General features: G+C 57.0%; 8 protein-coding genes across 8 annotated transcripts; 3 read left to right on the top strand and 5 right to left on the bottom strand.

The window, feature by feature from the left end:
- The first annotated feature begins 31 nt into the window (after positions 1-31).
- Positions 32-685, top strand: B0T15DRAFT_520145 (uncharacterized protein). The gene is made up of 3 exons (XM_062868480.1): positions 32-221; positions 273-446; positions 510-685. The coding sequence occupies exons 1-3, from the start codon at positions 164-166 to the stop codon at positions 611-613; spliced, it is 336 nt and encodes a 111-aa protein (XP_062726799.1). The 5' UTR covers positions 32-163; the 3' UTR covers positions 614-685.
- Positions 672-2,166, bottom strand: B0T15DRAFT_59161 (uncharacterized protein). The gene has a single exon (XM_062871103.1). The coding sequence runs from the start codon at positions 2,003-2,005 to the stop codon at positions 866-868; it is 1,140 nt and encodes a 379-aa protein (XP_062726798.1). The 5' UTR covers positions 2,006-2,166; the 3' UTR covers positions 672-865.
- Positions 2,167-2,629: 463 nt separating this feature from the next.
- On the top strand, positions 2,630-4,515 carry B0T15DRAFT_520140 (sterol 24-C-methyltransferase). Its single transcript, XM_062868479.1, has 4 exons — positions 2,630-3,036; positions 3,090-3,124; positions 3,182-3,503; positions 3,559-4,515. Exons 1-4 carry the CDS (start codon positions 2,824-2,826, stop codon positions 4,132-4,134), a joined length of 1,146 nt encoding a protein of 381 aa, XP_062726797.1. The 5' UTR covers positions 2,630-2,823; the 3' UTR covers positions 4,135-4,515.
- Positions 4,516-4,654: 139 nt separating this feature from the next.
- On the top strand, positions 4,655-6,373 carry B0T15DRAFT_59099 (thiamine diphosphate-binding protein). The gene is made up of 2 exons (XM_062871101.1): positions 4,655-5,425; positions 5,505-6,373. The coding sequence occupies exons 1-2, from the start codon at positions 5,048-5,050 to the stop codon at positions 6,261-6,263; spliced, it is 1,137 nt and encodes a 378-aa protein (XP_062726796.1). The 5' UTR covers positions 4,655-5,047; the 3' UTR covers positions 6,264-6,373.
- A 430-nt stretch (positions 6,374-6,803) lies between these two features.
- B0T15DRAFT_489650 (uncharacterized protein) lies at positions 6,804-7,859 on the bottom strand (the record flags this gene model as incomplete). The annotated part of the gene is made up of 2 exons (XM_062866613.1): positions 6,804-7,169; positions 7,251-7,859. The coding sequence occupies 2 exons, from the start codon at positions 7,857-7,859 to the stop codon at positions 6,804-6,806; spliced, it is 975 nt and encodes a 324-aa protein (XP_062726795.1).
- A 1,399-nt stretch (positions 7,860-9,258) lies between these two features.
- Positions 9,259-9,531, bottom strand: B0T15DRAFT_548078 (MM3350-like domain-containing protein; the record flags this gene model as incomplete). The annotated part of the gene is made up of 1 exon (XM_062870187.1): positions 9,259-9,531. A coding segment is annotated over one exon (273 nt), but the record flags the coding sequence as incomplete, so codon positions are not given.
- A 2,080-nt stretch (positions 9,532-11,611) lies between these two features.
- On the bottom strand, positions 11,612-12,211 carry B0T15DRAFT_374561 (uncharacterized protein; the record flags this gene model as incomplete). The annotated part of the gene is made up of 1 exon (XM_062864220.1): positions 11,612-12,211. A coding segment is annotated over one exon (600 nt), but the record flags the coding sequence as incomplete, so codon positions are not given.
- Positions 12,212-12,472: 261 nt separating this feature from the next.
- Positions 12,473-14,452, bottom strand: B0T15DRAFT_59081 (uncharacterized protein). The gene is made up of 2 exons (XM_062871100.1): positions 12,745-14,452; positions 12,473-12,628 (listed from the first exon to the last, which is right to left on the bottom strand). Exon 1 carries the CDS (start codon positions 14,216-14,218, stop codon positions 12,851-12,853), a length of 1,368 nt encoding a protein of 455 aa, XP_062726792.1. The 5' UTR covers positions 14,219-14,452; the 3' UTR covers positions 12,473-12,628; positions 12,745-12,850.
- Between the last annotated feature and the right edge of the window lie 1,335 nt (positions 14,453-15,787).

Below are 15,787 nucleotides of genomic sequence, written 5' to 3'. Positions count from 1 at the left end.
TCAGACCCGGGCTAACTAGTTGCCCACCCACACCTCGCCTTGCAGCCGCAAGTGGAACCGCCCCAGGATCTTGCGACTGAAGATGTCACTTGCCAGACTCGAACGTTCCTTTGGCGGTACAATCAGAAATTGATCGGAGTCCTACCCAGGCGGCAAATTCAATATGGCAGCTCTTCAAGCATACAGAAACCTCCTCCGCGCCGCGAGAATTGCCTTTGAAGGTTCGAGGCAAAAGAGCTTTTCACTGTTTCTCTGGCTGACAGAACGATCAGGCGATATCAGAATGCTCGACGCCGCACGGCAGCAAATACGACAGGGCTTCCGGGATAAGGCGGCCCTGTCAGCGTCAGACCCATCGATACAGCCAGCCATTCAGCATGCCGAGGAAGTTGCCAGCTTCCTGAAAGCGAACCTTGTTCAGGGGAGAAGGGAAGGAGACAGATACAGTGAGTTTACGCCAACTCTCTCGTTGGCATGACGGGCTTAGATACCAACTGCTCTTCGCCTAGGACTCCGCATTCACGAATATACTGAGCGGGGAGATAACGACACCGTCAAGTTGGGGAACAAGAACATCAAAGTCGACGGTGTAAAGTGCTGCTCGGAGAGGTAGCACGAGGGAAGTGTCTGATGTCGGACAGACGGACGAGGAATGACTAGCAGAACGCAGTCAACCGGCAGGGAAACCTGCCTTGCATTGTATAGCCGTCTATGATACCCCTCAGTGTAACAACAGCAATACATAACAAGATACCGAACAAATAAACATGCAGGAGAGATACTTTTTGCCTTGCCCCCGCCATGACCAGACCCAATAGCCTCCCAAACGCCATACCGAAGAGCACATATAAAACCGAAAATGCGCCTAGTTCCCGGATAGACTAGCATATTGTACATCGGCGGCCCCTGGTGGCGCAGCAACGGCAAGGGCAGAAAGGTCGTTCTGCGCAGGGGTCTGGCCGCCTCCTTGTGCAGCGCCGCCCTCAATCGCCTTGTGTGGACCGCCCCGATTCGCCTGGGGGAAAGCAGACCAACCGTCGCGCAGCATTTCTGCCCTCTTCTCCTTGTCCATCGTCCCAATCGCCTTGGGCACGCTCCACCGGATCCGCAACGGGCAACCGGCAATGACAGCGCGTCCCTTGCACTCTGCTGCCGCCTTCTCTGCTCCCTCGCGTGTCTCGTAGTTGACGAATGCACAATGTGTCATGTGCGACACAACCAGCGACTTGATCTTGCCGAACACCTTGAAGAAGTCGCGAATCTTGTACTCGGGCAGGTCGTCCTCAATGCCGGTGACGAACAGTGACATGATGTTCCGATCGGCCGGCGGCAACCAGTCCTTCGGCCCGGGCGGCGGGGCCGGCCCTCTCCGCGGTCCAGCCTTCGCGCCCACCGCCGCCGCCGCTCTTGAATCCCTCGTCCGAATCGGCCCCACACCGCCCAGGCCAGCACCGACAGCAGGATTTCCACCCGTCGCACTCCCGCTCACGCCCGCAACCGGGTTCCCTTCTTGATCTACCTCCCTCCCTTTCCTGAAATACGGCTTGCTCTGCGCCAGCCGCCGTAGCAGCTCCCTCGCCTTCTCGTCCGACTTCTCGTACTCCTCGACCCCGGCCCGGCCTTCCTCGATAGCACGCTCGTTGTTCTGCGCGAAGTACTCGCGGTTGATCTCGCTCTGCGGACCGGGCGCGACCAGCTCGAGCGCCTTGTCGCGGATGACGATGGGCAGGCCGTACTGCAGGTCCATGATGCAGCACTGGCAGGCGTTCTTGAGGCGGGCGCACGTCAGGCAGATGTTGGTGCGCTTCTTGCGCCCGTGCGCGCGCCCTTCGCCCGCCCACTGGAACACGGTGAAGGGCCGCGTGCACAGCTTGCACTCGGCCCCGTAGTCCTCCTTGAGCATCTTGACGTACGGGTTCGCGGGCAGGCAGTTCTCGCACACCGAGGGGAAGTCGGTCGATTCCCACCCGGAGCGGTTGAGGTCCTGTTTGATCTGGGGTGGCATCGTGATGACGGATTGGCTTGTTTTGCGCTTGACTATGTCGACCGGAAAGGCAGAATGATGGCAGTGGACGACGTGGGGTGATGAGGCTTGGTGTTTTGGATCCAGCGAGTTTGGACATGAACTACGGAAAGATGTGGCTTGCTGAGTGATAAGCGTTATCGGTCGCCACCGCCGACTCACTTGTGGCTAATGCATGGTCCAAGCGTCTCTTATTCGTATTCGCCTTCCCGCTTCTTTCGTTTACTGATTCACCGCCTTCCATTTTGGATCGCTGTTAGCGCTGGGAGCAACGTACTCGCGAGAGCTTCACATGCGAACGCGAAATGCTAATAGTTAAAATTTCCACCTTCCCACGGTATTCGTACTTTCTTGTCGGGAAGGCGGCATGGACCGCGGAAACGGAAGCCTCGGATGCTTTACTCAAAGGGAAGCCGAGTTCTTGTTCGCATCTTACTGCAGAAGGGTTGTACACGCTCATTGGACTGCGATGTTTGGTGCTGGATGCGGGCGTTGGTTTTCATGTGCTTATGTGGAGCAGCATGGAGCTGCCGCCTCCCTGCCAATTGAGCCAGCAGATTTGCTAGATTAGCGTGCCGCGTCGGCTATCGAGGACCCCTGCCCCTATTTCCTAGTGAGGTGCAATGTCGGCTGGCAATAATTAATAGGGGCACTTCCGCCCATTTTTTCTTGTTCCCTGGAAGTTGAACTGACAATCATCAGAGGAACCCAAACTTCCATTGTCTCACGTCGTGCCGATTCCGTGCTCTCTACTTAGCAAGTTCGGAAAGCGTTCTTGAATTCCTACCAACCAGCTCAAGATGGCTCCCAAAGTGAAGGTGGCCCTCGAGAAGGAGGACCATGCTCGTGATGCCGAGTTCATGAAGGCACTCCATGGCAAGTCGACTGAGGCCGCCCCTGGTTTCGCCGCGATGCTTGCCAAGGACCGCAAGGCAAAAGAGGTTGCGGTAGACGAGTACTTCAAGCACTTCGACAACAAGAGCGCCGAGACAGAGACGGATGCCGACAGAGAGGTTAGTTTGCTGGCATCCCAATTCCAATGGCTCATGCTCACCGCTAGAACCAGGCCCGGACAAAAGAATACGCGACTTTGACAAGACAGTAAGCTCAACCTTGGGACGGTCTCGTGATCAACGTATTAATCGTTCCCATTTACAGTTACTACAACCTCGCGACGGATTTGTACGAGTATGGTTGGGGTCAGAGCTTCCACTTCTGCCGGTATTCAATCGGCGAGCCGTTCTACCAGGCCATTGCGCGGCACGAACATTACCTTGCCATGAAGATTGGCATCCAGGCTGGCATGAAGGTCCTCGACGTCGGTTGCGGTGTGGGCGGGCCCGCGAGAGAAATCGCGAAGTTCACCGATGCGCACATTACCGGGCTCAACAACAACGACTACCAGATTGAGCGTGCGACGCGGTATGCGGCAAAGGAGGGTCTCTCGAACCAGCTCAAGTTCGTGAAGGGCGATTTCATGGTATGCGGCCACAGAATATGCCCCAGAATGCACAAGCCATTGCTAACCAGCGCAGCAAATGTCCTTCCCCGACAACTCGTTTGACGCTGTTTACGCCATCGAAGCCACAGTCCACGCACCCAAGCTCGTGGGCGTCTACAGCGAGATCTTCCGGGTCCTGAAGCCGGGCGGCGTGTTCGGCGTGTACGAGTGGCTGATGACAGACAATTACGACAACAATAACCTGGAGCATCGTGACATCCGTCTCGCCATCGAGGAGGGCAACGGCATCTCCAACATGGTGAAGATCTCGGAGGGTCTCGAGGCCATGAAGGAGGCTGGCTTCGAGCTGCTCCACCACGAGGATCTGGCCAAGAGGCCCGATTCCATCCCCTGGTACTGGGGCATTGCTGGCGAGATGAAGTACATGCAGTCCTACTGGGACCTGTTCACTGTCCTCCGCATGACACACGCGGGCCGCTCTGCGGTGCACCATTTCACTGGCCTCCTCGAGACTATCGGTCTGGCGCCGAAGGGTACCAAGAAGACAGCCGACTCGCTCGCGAAGGGTGCAGATGGCCTCGTCGCGGGTGCCAAGAAGGACCTCTTCACCCCGATGTACCTGATGGTGGGCCGCAAGCCTGCCAACTGAACGGCTCTGCTGGAATCTTCCTAGACACGCTACGATGGGATGATAAACAGACTACAGTCTAATGCGGGGTAGGCGGATACAAAAGGGTTATGGCGATGATGGCATTGGAGTAATAAACGGTACTAATATCACTGGTCTCGGTGCACGGTATTCACGACTGAGGACACCATCTAGCCCCGATTTCATGGATTTCATGTATATAGCTAGAGTGTAATAGACTACTCACTAATAATTCACGACTGCAGTAACGGGCCTGGTGTTTCGATGGCATCTCACCCATCCAGTGTTGTCAGCGCAATGGTTCGCATTGGCGCATGTCTGCTACGGGGTTGGACTGCTGATGTAAGACAAGTACATATTGTAACTACAAGGGTATGGGAACCCTCGGATTCCGAGTGACGGACACCAGGCCGCACCCGCTTATTCCCCAAAGTCTAAAGAGATAGCATCCACATACCTGACATGCGAGGAGAATATATCGTTTGCACATCACGTCTACACTACGTACCTAAGGTATGCGTTAACGTTATCTACATTATGCAGCTGTGAACCGAGAATTTATTATCACCACATCCCACGCAAAAGCTCCAAGTTTCGCGGGCCAAGCTACAGACCCACACGACCAGGGTCTCAGTGCGCTAGCCCGCTCTTGCGCTAGCGCGACTTGGTTCGTTGGGGTTCAACGTCAAGTCCGATTGCTTGTCCGTAGCTTCCTCGATTGAGGCAAGAAAAATTCCCTCCGACGTCCAGACCTCTCCTCTAGCATCAGTAGTAGCCCTGCCGACCTCGCCTTTTGTTTCGTTTGGTGCTGCGAGCGGGCACTCCAATTGAGCTTCAATTCAGCCAGGCCTTGTTTTCTTTCTATTCTCCGGCTCTATTCGCTCCCTCCTTTCCCGGCAACAAAATCTCAGCCATGTCGCGCTATCTCCGACCAGCGGCCCGCCTGGCTGCTTCTGCGCGCGCCTCAGCCATCCGCCCTGCCGCGACCTCCCCGTTCCTTTCCAGAGCCGCTGCCGTGCCCAGGCTACAAAAACGGACATATGCCGATGCGTCCGGCGTCAAGGAGTACACAGTCCGCGATGCCCTAAACGAGGCGCTCGCGGAGGAGCTCGAGTCCAACCCCAAGGTGTTCATCATGGGTGAGGAGGTTGCCCAGTACAACGGCGCATACAAGGTCACCAAGGGCCTGCTAGACCGCTTCGGCGAGAAGCGTGTCATCGACACACCGATTACCGAGATGGGCTTCACCGGCCTGGCGGTTGGTGCTGCGCTGAGCGGGCTGCACCCTGTGGTAAGCCCCAGCCCCGATATTTCAGATACATTACGATTCGGAGAATGAGGGGCCCGATGCTGACACAACCACACATCAGTGCGAGTTCATGACCTTCAACTTCGCCATGCAGGCCATCGACCATATCGTCAACTCGGCCGCCAAGACCCTCTACATGTCCGGCGGTATCCAGCCGTGCAACATCACTTTCCGCGGGCCCAACGGCTTCGCCGCCGGTGTCGCCGCCCAGCATTCGCAAGATTACTCGGCGTGGTACGGCAGCATTCCCGGTCTCAAGGTCGTCTCTCCTTGGTCCGCCGAAGACGCCAAGGGGCTCCTGAAGGCTGCCATCCGGGACCCTAACCCGGTCGTCGTGCTGGAGAACGAGCTCCTGTACGGCCAGTCGTTCCCCATGTCCGAGGCCGCGCAGAAGGACGACTTCGTGCTGCCCATCGGCAAGGCCAAGGTCGAGCGTGCCGGCAAGGACCTGACCATGGTGACGCTCTCGCGGTGCGTCGGCCAGTCGCTCGTGGCGGCCGAGAACCTGAAGAAGAAGTACGGCGTCGAGGTTGAGGTGATCAACCTGCGCAGCATCAAGCCGCTCGACATCGAGGCCATCGTCAAGTCGGTCAAGAAGACGCACCGCCTGATGGCCGTCGAGTCGGGCTTCCCGGCCTTTGGCGTCGGCGCCGAGATCCTGGCTCTCACCATGGAGTATGCCTTTGACTACCTCGATGCTCCCGCCCAGCGTGTCACCGGTGCCGACGTCCCGACCCCCTACGCCCAGAAGCTCGAGGAGATGAGCTTCCCGACTGAGAACCTGATCGAGCAGTACGCCGCCAAGCTGCTCCGCCTCTAAGCCGCTGAGGACGCATCTTTGATTCCGGCTGAGGGAATTCACTCCAGTGGGCGGTGGAAGGACGGCGTAATTTCAGCACGGATGGGGCTGAAGTGACGAAGATCCTGCGCTTGTTTGCCTGCCGCATATTTCCTTTGCGCCTGTCACGGACATGGGCCGGATTTAGGCGGAGCTGGTCTGTAATGGTTTAATCGACAGGTTGTTGGGAATTGTGTACTTGTTAACGTTGTTCTTGAGCCATTTCGCCGCAAACAGAGTCATACCCCCCAAAGAAGCAGTAGATGCAATCAGCGCTGGGTATACCGGAAGCTACCATTCCCGCTGTCATCCCATTCTTGGTTCCCGTGTCCCCCCGTCTGCGATAACGAGACGTCCGTCCCAAGACTTCGCATCCTGCCCTCGACACACCACCCATCGCCAAAATCGAAGCGAAACACACAGTACAGTACAAAGGCTTCCCTTCTTCTGCCTGGTTACCCGGTTGCCCCTCCATCCCTGCTTGCATGGGCCCGTATCCCGTCCAAGCCCGAAGGACACGCCTCACTGCATCTTTATCATGCGACTGCAAGGCCCCAAGCCCGCCACACTTCCTTTCCCGTTGGTGCCCTCGGTGAAATAGGTCTTATCCGTATATCCCTGCGGGCACGTCTCGGTCTCGTCGTCGTCATCCTGGCCGGCGTGCTTGGTATTGATCACGATCTTGGTGCACGGCGTGAACTTCGTAGTGTTATCGTACAGCCAACCCGCGCAACCCGGGTCGTGGTGCAGGCAGGAGTTGCAGCAGGATTCAGCGTCCGAGTCGGGCGAGAAGTGGGTAGTGTAGCCCAGCTCTGCGCCGATCCAGGTCACTGGGCTGACGAAGGTTGAGGAGTTGGTGCAATCTATCATTGTTGCTGCCGGGTTGGTCTGTTGCGAGTTTGGTTAGTGGTTACCTAGTGGTCATGTTGTCTGCAGAAAAGAGACATGGGGGGCAAGGGTGAGACGTACCGTGGAGGTTGGCTTTGCGGCGGTTGTGGTTGACGTCGAGGACGAGGCTGTAGCGGTGGTGGCTGTTTCGTCGTCGGAGTGGGACGAGTCCGATGAAGTGCTACTCACGTCAGCGATGAGCTGGGTTTGTGTTTCGGAATTGTTGGTTGTAGGCGTGGCGGACCTGTTGTTTCCAGAGAGCCTGTTCATGGCTCCGAGGATTGCCAGCACGACCGCAGTGCTGCCGACGAGGCAGATAACGATGGCGGCCCACCGTCCCCGAGAGATTGTCCGGTACCATGGCAGCTCCGGTGGCTCGATATCAGGGGTGTCGTGGAAGCCGTGTTCTTTATTACCCTCGATATCAGGCCGGATAGATGAACGCGTGTCATGTTCGGAACCCCCTCCGTTGGCGCCGTCACCGCCGCCTACTTGTGACGCTGCTGGTACGTTCTGGGCGCCACCCTCTGGACCACAACAAACGACCTCGGGTGGGGGATTATGCTGGGTTTCGGCGTATTCATGTTCCAGACCAAATGCCCTGACAGGCTCCCAGCCAGGAGGGAGAGACCCGGGTAACTTATACGCCGGCCCCTCGCCTGGGTCGACGATATGAGCGGGTGATGACATGTTGGGCGTATCTTCGAAAAGTGATGCTGACGAAAGTCAACGCCGAGTTATCCAGCACCAAACGCTCCTGATTCAGTCATGGGGGAGTCCTGATCGGAAGTCAGTAGTTGGCGATAAATGGTGTCAAGAGTGAATCTGAGATCCGTTGTTACTTCTCTCAGTGGGCCAGGATTGTTGTCGCTCACTCCGTGCAATCAAGTTACAAAAGCAAGAGTCGCTAAAATGGTCGAGGGAAGTTGTGGTGCCGTGACCGGTCACTGATCCAGTGACATATCTCAGAAGGATACACGTTTGTTGAACTTTTGACAGCAGGCCAACTGGTCTTGCAGGTTTGCGGCTACCGTCAAGACAGAGTGCCACACCCAGTTCCACTGACCAGCAGTGTGCAGTCGAAAGTCGGGTAGTTGCAGGTGGGACGTGAAATGAAGGGAACGCAACCCTCGGGTCGAACACGGAGACTAGAAACAACCTGGCCTTCACATTGATGGCTTGTCCGCTGGATCAGTAAGTTCAGAGGCATCGAGGAATGACAATGTCTCACATGTGACACGCGTCAATGAGGGGGATGAAATCATCGAAGTGGCACACACAGCAGCCAGGTCGCAACTTCCTCCTTCGCGCGGTTTGCCACGACCCATCGTTGTCATCCCGTTTCGTCTCTGGTAGATCGATAGATGCCTCTAAGAGCATGGCATTGTGCATTCCTCGGCGATGTCAGGGGCTGCAAACGGGTATTGCCAGTGGTCCTACAATACAGCACTGCTAACATGTTTTGTCGACCCGCTAGCACTGCAGATCGTCGTCTTTTGTCACAGAAGCCGGAATTTGAAAGTCAGCATTTGCTTGCGACTGCGAAGGCACGTTGGCGACGTTGGCTCACACCGGCGAAAAAGATGCGTCCATCATCAACATAGACTCAACCAGACTCACAGTGTATTCCCACTTGTTCCTATTTTTTCCTCTTTCTACTTCTTGATTTCTTTTCCCTTCTCCTACTTTCAGCTTTCATTCTTCTCCATTTCACTTTCTTCCTTTCTGTTCAAGTATAATTCCAAAGTTACGTACTACACCCGATGAGTTACCACTAGTAGTAGGCATAGCAACGATGTGATCGGGAGCAATTTCACGGGCTGATCTCACCAACAAACGAAAACCTACTAGGTCAAGACCTGGACGCGGTGGGCTTCTCGCTAGGGGGATCCCAGAACACCAAGTCAGCTCCACAGCGTCTTATACGTTGTCCGTCATTTTCCGTGATTACATGGCGATGATTCTCCTCTGGGCTCTGGGCTCCTCCGGGTATTACATTGAAGAGAATATATGCCGCATCAAGGAAAAAGTGAATCAATCACTGTCTCATGATGTACGAGCTGTGAGCACCCATTTCGTCATGAGCGCCCCGATCGCCCGCCAGCCCCTCCGGGTCCCCATTGCTGGCCGTCCTTTCGTACCACTGGCGCCTCTCGCGCTGTTCCTTGGTTGGGTGCGAGGTGCAATACGCGTCCTTGAGCTCCCTCCAGCCGTCGACGCTGCCTACGTCCTCGGCGACCGCGTGCCCGGTTCCCGACAGGCAGACAAAGCGGTCGGTTGGGTCGGCGCGGCCCTCGACGGACAGGTTGTGCTCCCAGTTGTCGCCGAAGTCATACATGTAGATGACTTGCTTGCCTGCGTACAATTTTTTCATCTGTCAATCCAGGTGACTTGAGACTCTTATTAAAGCTGAGAAGCAAGGGATCAGGTAATCGAGGTGCGAGAAATGGCAGAACGCACCCCGGTACTTGGGACTGTCAAATACCCGCCACAGCGCCCACTGGTCAACCTGCTTCTCCACCGTCCGCGGGTGCTTCCTCTGCCACTCGTGCCCGCGGTCGACGCTGGGCCAGCACGCACGCCTACGACTTTGCCGTCATGGACCCCGACTTCCGGCCGTCCGCCGACCCGCTCCAAGACCTGCTGCGGGCGATGGGGAGCGGAGGGCCGAGGATCACGGCGGATATGCCGCGCGAGTACGAGCTGCGGCTGGTCGACGACAACTTCCCCCCGAACCGGCCGGCCCTGTGATGTGATGGAGGTTTGAACCGTTTGTTGCGAGGAGGAGACCGGAATAGGTATCGAGATAATCGAGTGGTGTTGGGTAAAGAAGGTGCAAACTGGAGTGTGCGAGGATCTTTGATCTAATATAAAAGGCGGTGAGCCATTTCGAATGGAATGCTAATCGGATATGCCGAGCATATGCTTAGAAGGTATGTCGTCATGTTTACATATGATCTTCGTCCGGATGGCTATCCCAGGGCTGGCTTTCCGTCCTGGATGAGCAAACCCACTTGCACCACACTCTCACCATCCAGCCGCCGCCTACTTCATTGATCGAACACACAAAATTCAAGGAAAGCATCATGAATCAAGTTCGCCTCACGCAGGTACAGCTTCCTCTTCGACGAGGTAGAAATAGGTAGTTATCAAGGACTTCGCACTGTCACAGACGACAACTCCTTTTCTTGACTTCGTTCTATGAATCGTTACGGGCTCGGCCTCGGAATACGTAGCGCCTGACTTCTAAATCGCTACACCACCATGCATTTCGAGTCGGTCAGAATATGGCCACTGACCAAGAGAAACAGCTTTTGATGAGGCGACTCCAATGTGGAAGTCCCGAACGAAGGTTGTTACTACTCTAGTTAGTACTTCCTCCCCTTCCCAGGTTTTCAAATGGAAGCCCTGGGAACATCCATCATCTTTCTGAAAAACACTCGGGTAATAAATGAAAGCTGGTTCATAATTCACTCTATTGCAGCAAGACTAGTATCGAAAAGGGATGAGACAGAGAATAGGCATCGCTCCTCCAAAACGCAACCAACGGTGCAGTTACCCGGCCAATTGACCCCTCAAGAATGACTCTCACCCGTCCCCTTTTGCGGCCCGTCTTTACGCTGAGACGTGGCCTCCGAAGAAGCCGCATTTGGCTGCGGCTGGTCCTTGCCGGTCAAATTCTTCTGCGGCCCGGAGCCAGAAGCCGGACCGGCACGCCTCTGCTCGGGGCTCTGCTCCTGAGAAGACTTGTTCTGCTCGGGGCCCTTCTCGACGGCACCACCCCCTTCCTGCTCGCCCCCGTCCTTCCGTGACCCGGATCTGATTCCCAGACCCGCCAGCGCCCGCGTAAGGCCTTTTTCGCCCGCCTCCCTCAGTGACTTGGACCTGGACACCGGAGCCTCCCGGCTCTGCTGAGGGGCACTCGGCTGAGGAGCACTCGGCTGAGGGTTCCGTTGCTGAGGGGTGCCTTGTTGAGGGTTGTTTGGCTGAGGGCCGCTCGGCTGAGGGGCGCTTTGCTCAGGGTTCCGTTGTTGAGGGGTGCCTTGTTGAGGGTTGTTTGGCTGAGGGCCGCTCGGATGAGGGGCGCTTTGCTCAGGGTTCCGTTGTTGAGGGGTGCCTTGCTGGGGGTTGCTCTGCTGAGGGTTCCGTTGCTGAGGGTTGCTTGGCTGAGGGGCCCTTGCGACCCGAGGCCTCTGCTCCGTGGCCCTCGTCACGGCGGTATTCTCCTGCCCAACGGCAAGGACTGCCTGCGACCGGCGCCTGGGAGGTCTGACTTCCACTACATTCACTGGCGCCAGCCCCTGCGGCCGCGGAAGGTCCCTCCGCGCAGGGTCTCTCGGTGCAAGGGCTCTCGGTGCAAGGGCTCTCGGCGCAAGGTCTCTCGGCGCAGGGACCCTAGCCGCACCGCCCCTGACACGCCGGGATCCGGCCTCGGTAGCCGCAGCGGCCCTTTGCGCAAGAGCCCTCCTTGCCGCATCAGGGCTCACGCAAGAAATATAGGGCCTCATGACGTCAACGACATAGCGCTCGGGGACCCCCGCGTCCAGGGCATCCTCGATGCCCAGGTTCATGCGGTACACGTATTCTTCCTTGGGCTCGAAGTGGCCCTGGTTGCGCTGGAGGTCGATGTAGATGAGCATGTCGACGGGACGTGCAGAGCCCAGCATGCCCGTGCGTTGAGACTCCCGAGTGACGGGGTACAAGTTCACCTCCACCATCCTCTTTTGGTAGCAATCCGGCACGCCTTCGTATCGGTCCAGCCGTTCCTCGTCGGCCTGGCTCAGCTCGTAGACCAGCCCCCAGACTTTCTTGCTGCCGCTGCCGCCACGGTTGTTTCCGCGGGCGGGTGGCAGCGGATTGACCGGAGCGATGTTGGCATAGCGGCGTTCGTTGATGAACCACTCAAAGTTGTTCAGGCAGCCGATGCCGACGAAAGGTGAGTTTGGGCAGCGACGAGCCATTTGCTCTCTCCAGAGGTTGCTGCCGAAGGCGAAATACAGTTTTCGGTCCCTGGGAGACCGTGGGGCGCGTGGCGTGCTCATTGCGAGGAGGACTTCGTAGGTTTGGTTTGATGATGAAATGCGTTGTTCAAGGTCCTTTCTTTTCTTTGAAAGATTTTGGCCTTGGGTGTGAGGGTGGAGGGGGAGCTCGTAGAGAGGTACTAGTAGTACTAATAAGATTGGTGACGGTTGTCACATCCCGTTCTTTATTCCACTTCCATTCTAATCGCTCGGCCATCATGCGGCTCATGCGGCTGCGCCACCGGGTTACAAACAGGCCGCTTGGAGGAGGCCTCATTGTGTGTGACTCTTTATCAGCACTTTATCATAAAACTAAAGGTCGCATGGAAACCCAAACCACACAACTGCGTTGTTGAGTCACTGGCCTCTCAGAGCGGCCAATCCAACAAACCGCCCCAGGCGGCAGCGACCGGCTTAGGAGCCCTAATGCTCATACTACTGTATTTTGAAGAAGTAGAGTATTAGATCCTGACTCAAAGCTCATTCGCTGAATATCCAACCCGGCAAAGAAAATCTAAATCAGCATACAACTGACTGACCGCGAAAACTCATACCTAGACCGCATGCGATGCCACAAATCGTATCCCCCCCACTCGTTGTTATCACCAAAGCGCATTACCGATTCTGTGCCCCACTGCCACTTCCTCCATATCTTCTCCCCTAAACCCGCGCCGTATCGCTATCACCGGCCAGCCCCCTCCTCCTCGCCTCGTTCAGCGCCTTCAGCTTGGCCGTGCCAATGCCCGCAACACCATCCTTTTGGTTCTCGCCCAGCCACGGCTTCTTGGAGTCGCCCAGAATGCTGCCCGCCAGGAAGTAGATGACCAGGCCGCAGACGATGAGGACAAAGGCGATGGGGTACATCCAGTGCACCACCTGGCCAAACACCCTCGTGCCGATGATGACGCCCCAGAAGTTGGCCGTCAACAGGTTGACGTCAAACACGGCCGCGCTGCCCATGCGCAGGATCAGCGGCGCCAGCGAGTAGAACAGGCACAGGCAGAGCGTGTAGCCGACCAGCCAGCCGGCGACCTGCCCGTTCCACGTCGCGCCCCGGAAGGAGTGGCGGTCGAAGATGCCCGCCTGCACCCCGTTGATGCACACGCCGAAGATGCCCAGGAACGACAACACCTCGTACACGGGCCGCTTGCTGACGAACCACTCCTCGAACACGTTGCTGATGCCGTACAGCGTGGCGCCCAGCAGCGCGAAGAGGTCGCCCTTGAGCGCGTCCTCGGGCCCGTAGTCGTTTGTGCCCTGGATCTTGTCGCTGGCCAGCAGCACGCCCATGCCGCCGCAGCAGATGAGGATGCCGGCGATCTGGAGCGGCCGGTAGCGCACCCGCAGCAGGAAGAACGAGATGGTCACGACGCAGACGATCGACCAGAAGTTGATCAGCTGCGCCGACAGCACGTTGGTGTACCGGTACGCGAGCACGGTGAAGTAGTTGCCCTCGACGTCGAGGAACGAGAGGATGAAGTACTTCCACCCGTCGCGCACCACGATCCGGCCCCACGCGCGGAAGCCGTGCTTGTGCCAGCAGATGGGCAGCCAGATGAGCGTCAGCAGGGCATAGTTGAAGAGCGTCTGGAAGGCCGGGATGTTGGTGTTCACGCCCGCCAGGAGGGTAGTGAAGGTGTTGGTGGCCGTGATGCAGAGCGCGAGCACCTGCCCGACGGCGGTGATGGCCCAGAAGTCGAGCGTCAGCAGGTACGAGTACCAGTGCGTGTTGCGCGCCTCGAGCTGCGAGAGGCCCGCTGCAACGACTTCGGCCTCGGCATCCGACGTGGATGTGGATGGCGAGTCTTGCACGTCTTTCACCGTCGCAGCCGCGGTTCCGTAGTTGGCGCCATCGGCGTCTGCCTTGGACAAGACCGGCCCACTGCTTATGGCCGATGCCTCGGCTGCCATGTCGTCGGAATTGATCAGGGGTTGATAGCTCTGAGCCTGAGGAGACTGTTCGTCGACTCCGAGAGGTGCCAAAAGCCGGGCGCGGATGGTCTGCAGCAATCTGGCTCTACCATACATAAAGCTTGGATCAGAATGCTTCTCTCACAGGCCAAAGCTCCAATCACGGAGCACAAGATCGGATGAAAAAGAAGTAAATAAACAAGAATGTTTGTCGTGCGTAAGTCTTTCTGACGTCCCCTCAAGCAAGCGCAAAGACTTCAAGTCGCTTGCCGTTTCCTTACTCCCGCCTAGCTCGGCACATCAAATCATGCGCCGAGGACTCGAAGGTGTTGATGGCAACCGATCTCAGGCAGAACATAAGGTGTTTACACCGAGGGGGCGGGAGAATGCACGGACAGCGGGTGGCGATGTCAGAGCCGGGCGTGTACTGCAGGTGAGCGGCGCGTCCGTAACGACGACTGACGGAAACCTGCCAAGGGCGAGAAAAAAGTATGTATGCCTGATGCCTGGATGAAGAGGTGAGGCGCCAGTTAGCAATACTCTTCTTAAACGCGTGGCAACATGCGCGGGGCGCGATAAGTTAGCTCAACAGAAAAACAGAAAACTTTTGCAAGTGCCTGCGGGGATGGCCCGATCCAGAATCATGGGCCGCCGGAATGGCTTGGCAACCGGCACGGGGAGTGGGGGGCGCCTCCGGCGCTTCGGTGGCCGCCGGCTCGGGTCTGCCCGGTCACACTCGGGACTCCCATCCCATGTTCTCGGGTCTTGCAGTTGTTGACATGCTCTCTACCAGCGATTTACTATGCTTAGGTCCGACGACCTGTTGAGATCCACGCCACCCGCAGATATCATCCGTTACCAGTCAGCCGGTGTTTTACCTCATACATATACACGTTGACTATATCCGTAGTTGTAGCCCCATCAGGAAGCGTAAGAGTCTGAACGCTCCCAAAGCGCTTGCGAGTTTGTTGCGTGTCGCTCAACGCCACCTACGCTAGCCCCCCGCGCTTTCTCAAGCGGAAATTACGCGACATCAACCTGGCCACTCAATGATGTCGCTTCTTCCACTTGACTTCTCATTCGGCCCACAGCTTACCTTGTCGGCAGAGCATGTGATACTGTTGACCTTGGCCTCAATCAGCCGTGCAGTACAGAGCCTGCTTGCTTGCCAAGCTCCACACATGTGTGATATTGCCAGTCTGCGACCATTAGCGCTGAACGGCTCATGCAGCAGTCATGGAGGCCATTGCTCTGGGATGTGTCAGCATCCTCTCCTCAGCCTGAAGCTGACGCCTGCCGGCTGCAGACCCCGCCGGCTGCAGACCCCGCACCTAAAGGTTATCTATGCACGAAGATAGGTAGGTAGGTATGTGGGAGCGAGATGCAATGATGAGCCGAAAGAGACCGAGAGGTGTTCGTGGTAGGTGTGGGACAGGTGAGAGGGGCAGTCCAACACTGTACAAAATATGTCTGTCTACCCTCCGCCCTGAATGATGCGTTTTTATTAGAAGGCACACGTGTAGAATATATATCAAGGTGTGTGATGTCATGTGAACTGCCGGCTGATGAACCAACGAGATTGTGTAAATGTCGTGCGCAAATGGTGGCCACAGGTGTGAGCCAGCGATGCGCGTCAAGTCGGCATTACGCCTCGGTCTTGGCGGCTCTTTGGGACCGACTGCCCGG

The sequence above is a fragment of the Chaetomium strumarium genome, assembly GCF_033439665.1.
Source record: "Chaetomium strumarium strain CBS 333.67 chromosome Unknown B0T15scaffold_1, whole genome shotgun sequence".
Classification (NCBI taxonomy): Eukaryota; Fungi; Ascomycota; class Sordariomycetes; order Sordariales; family Chaetomiaceae; genus Chaetomium; species Chaetomium strumarium.
The sequence above is the reverse complement of the archived record's forward strand: the minus strand, read 5'-3'. Positions and strand labels throughout refer to the sequence as shown.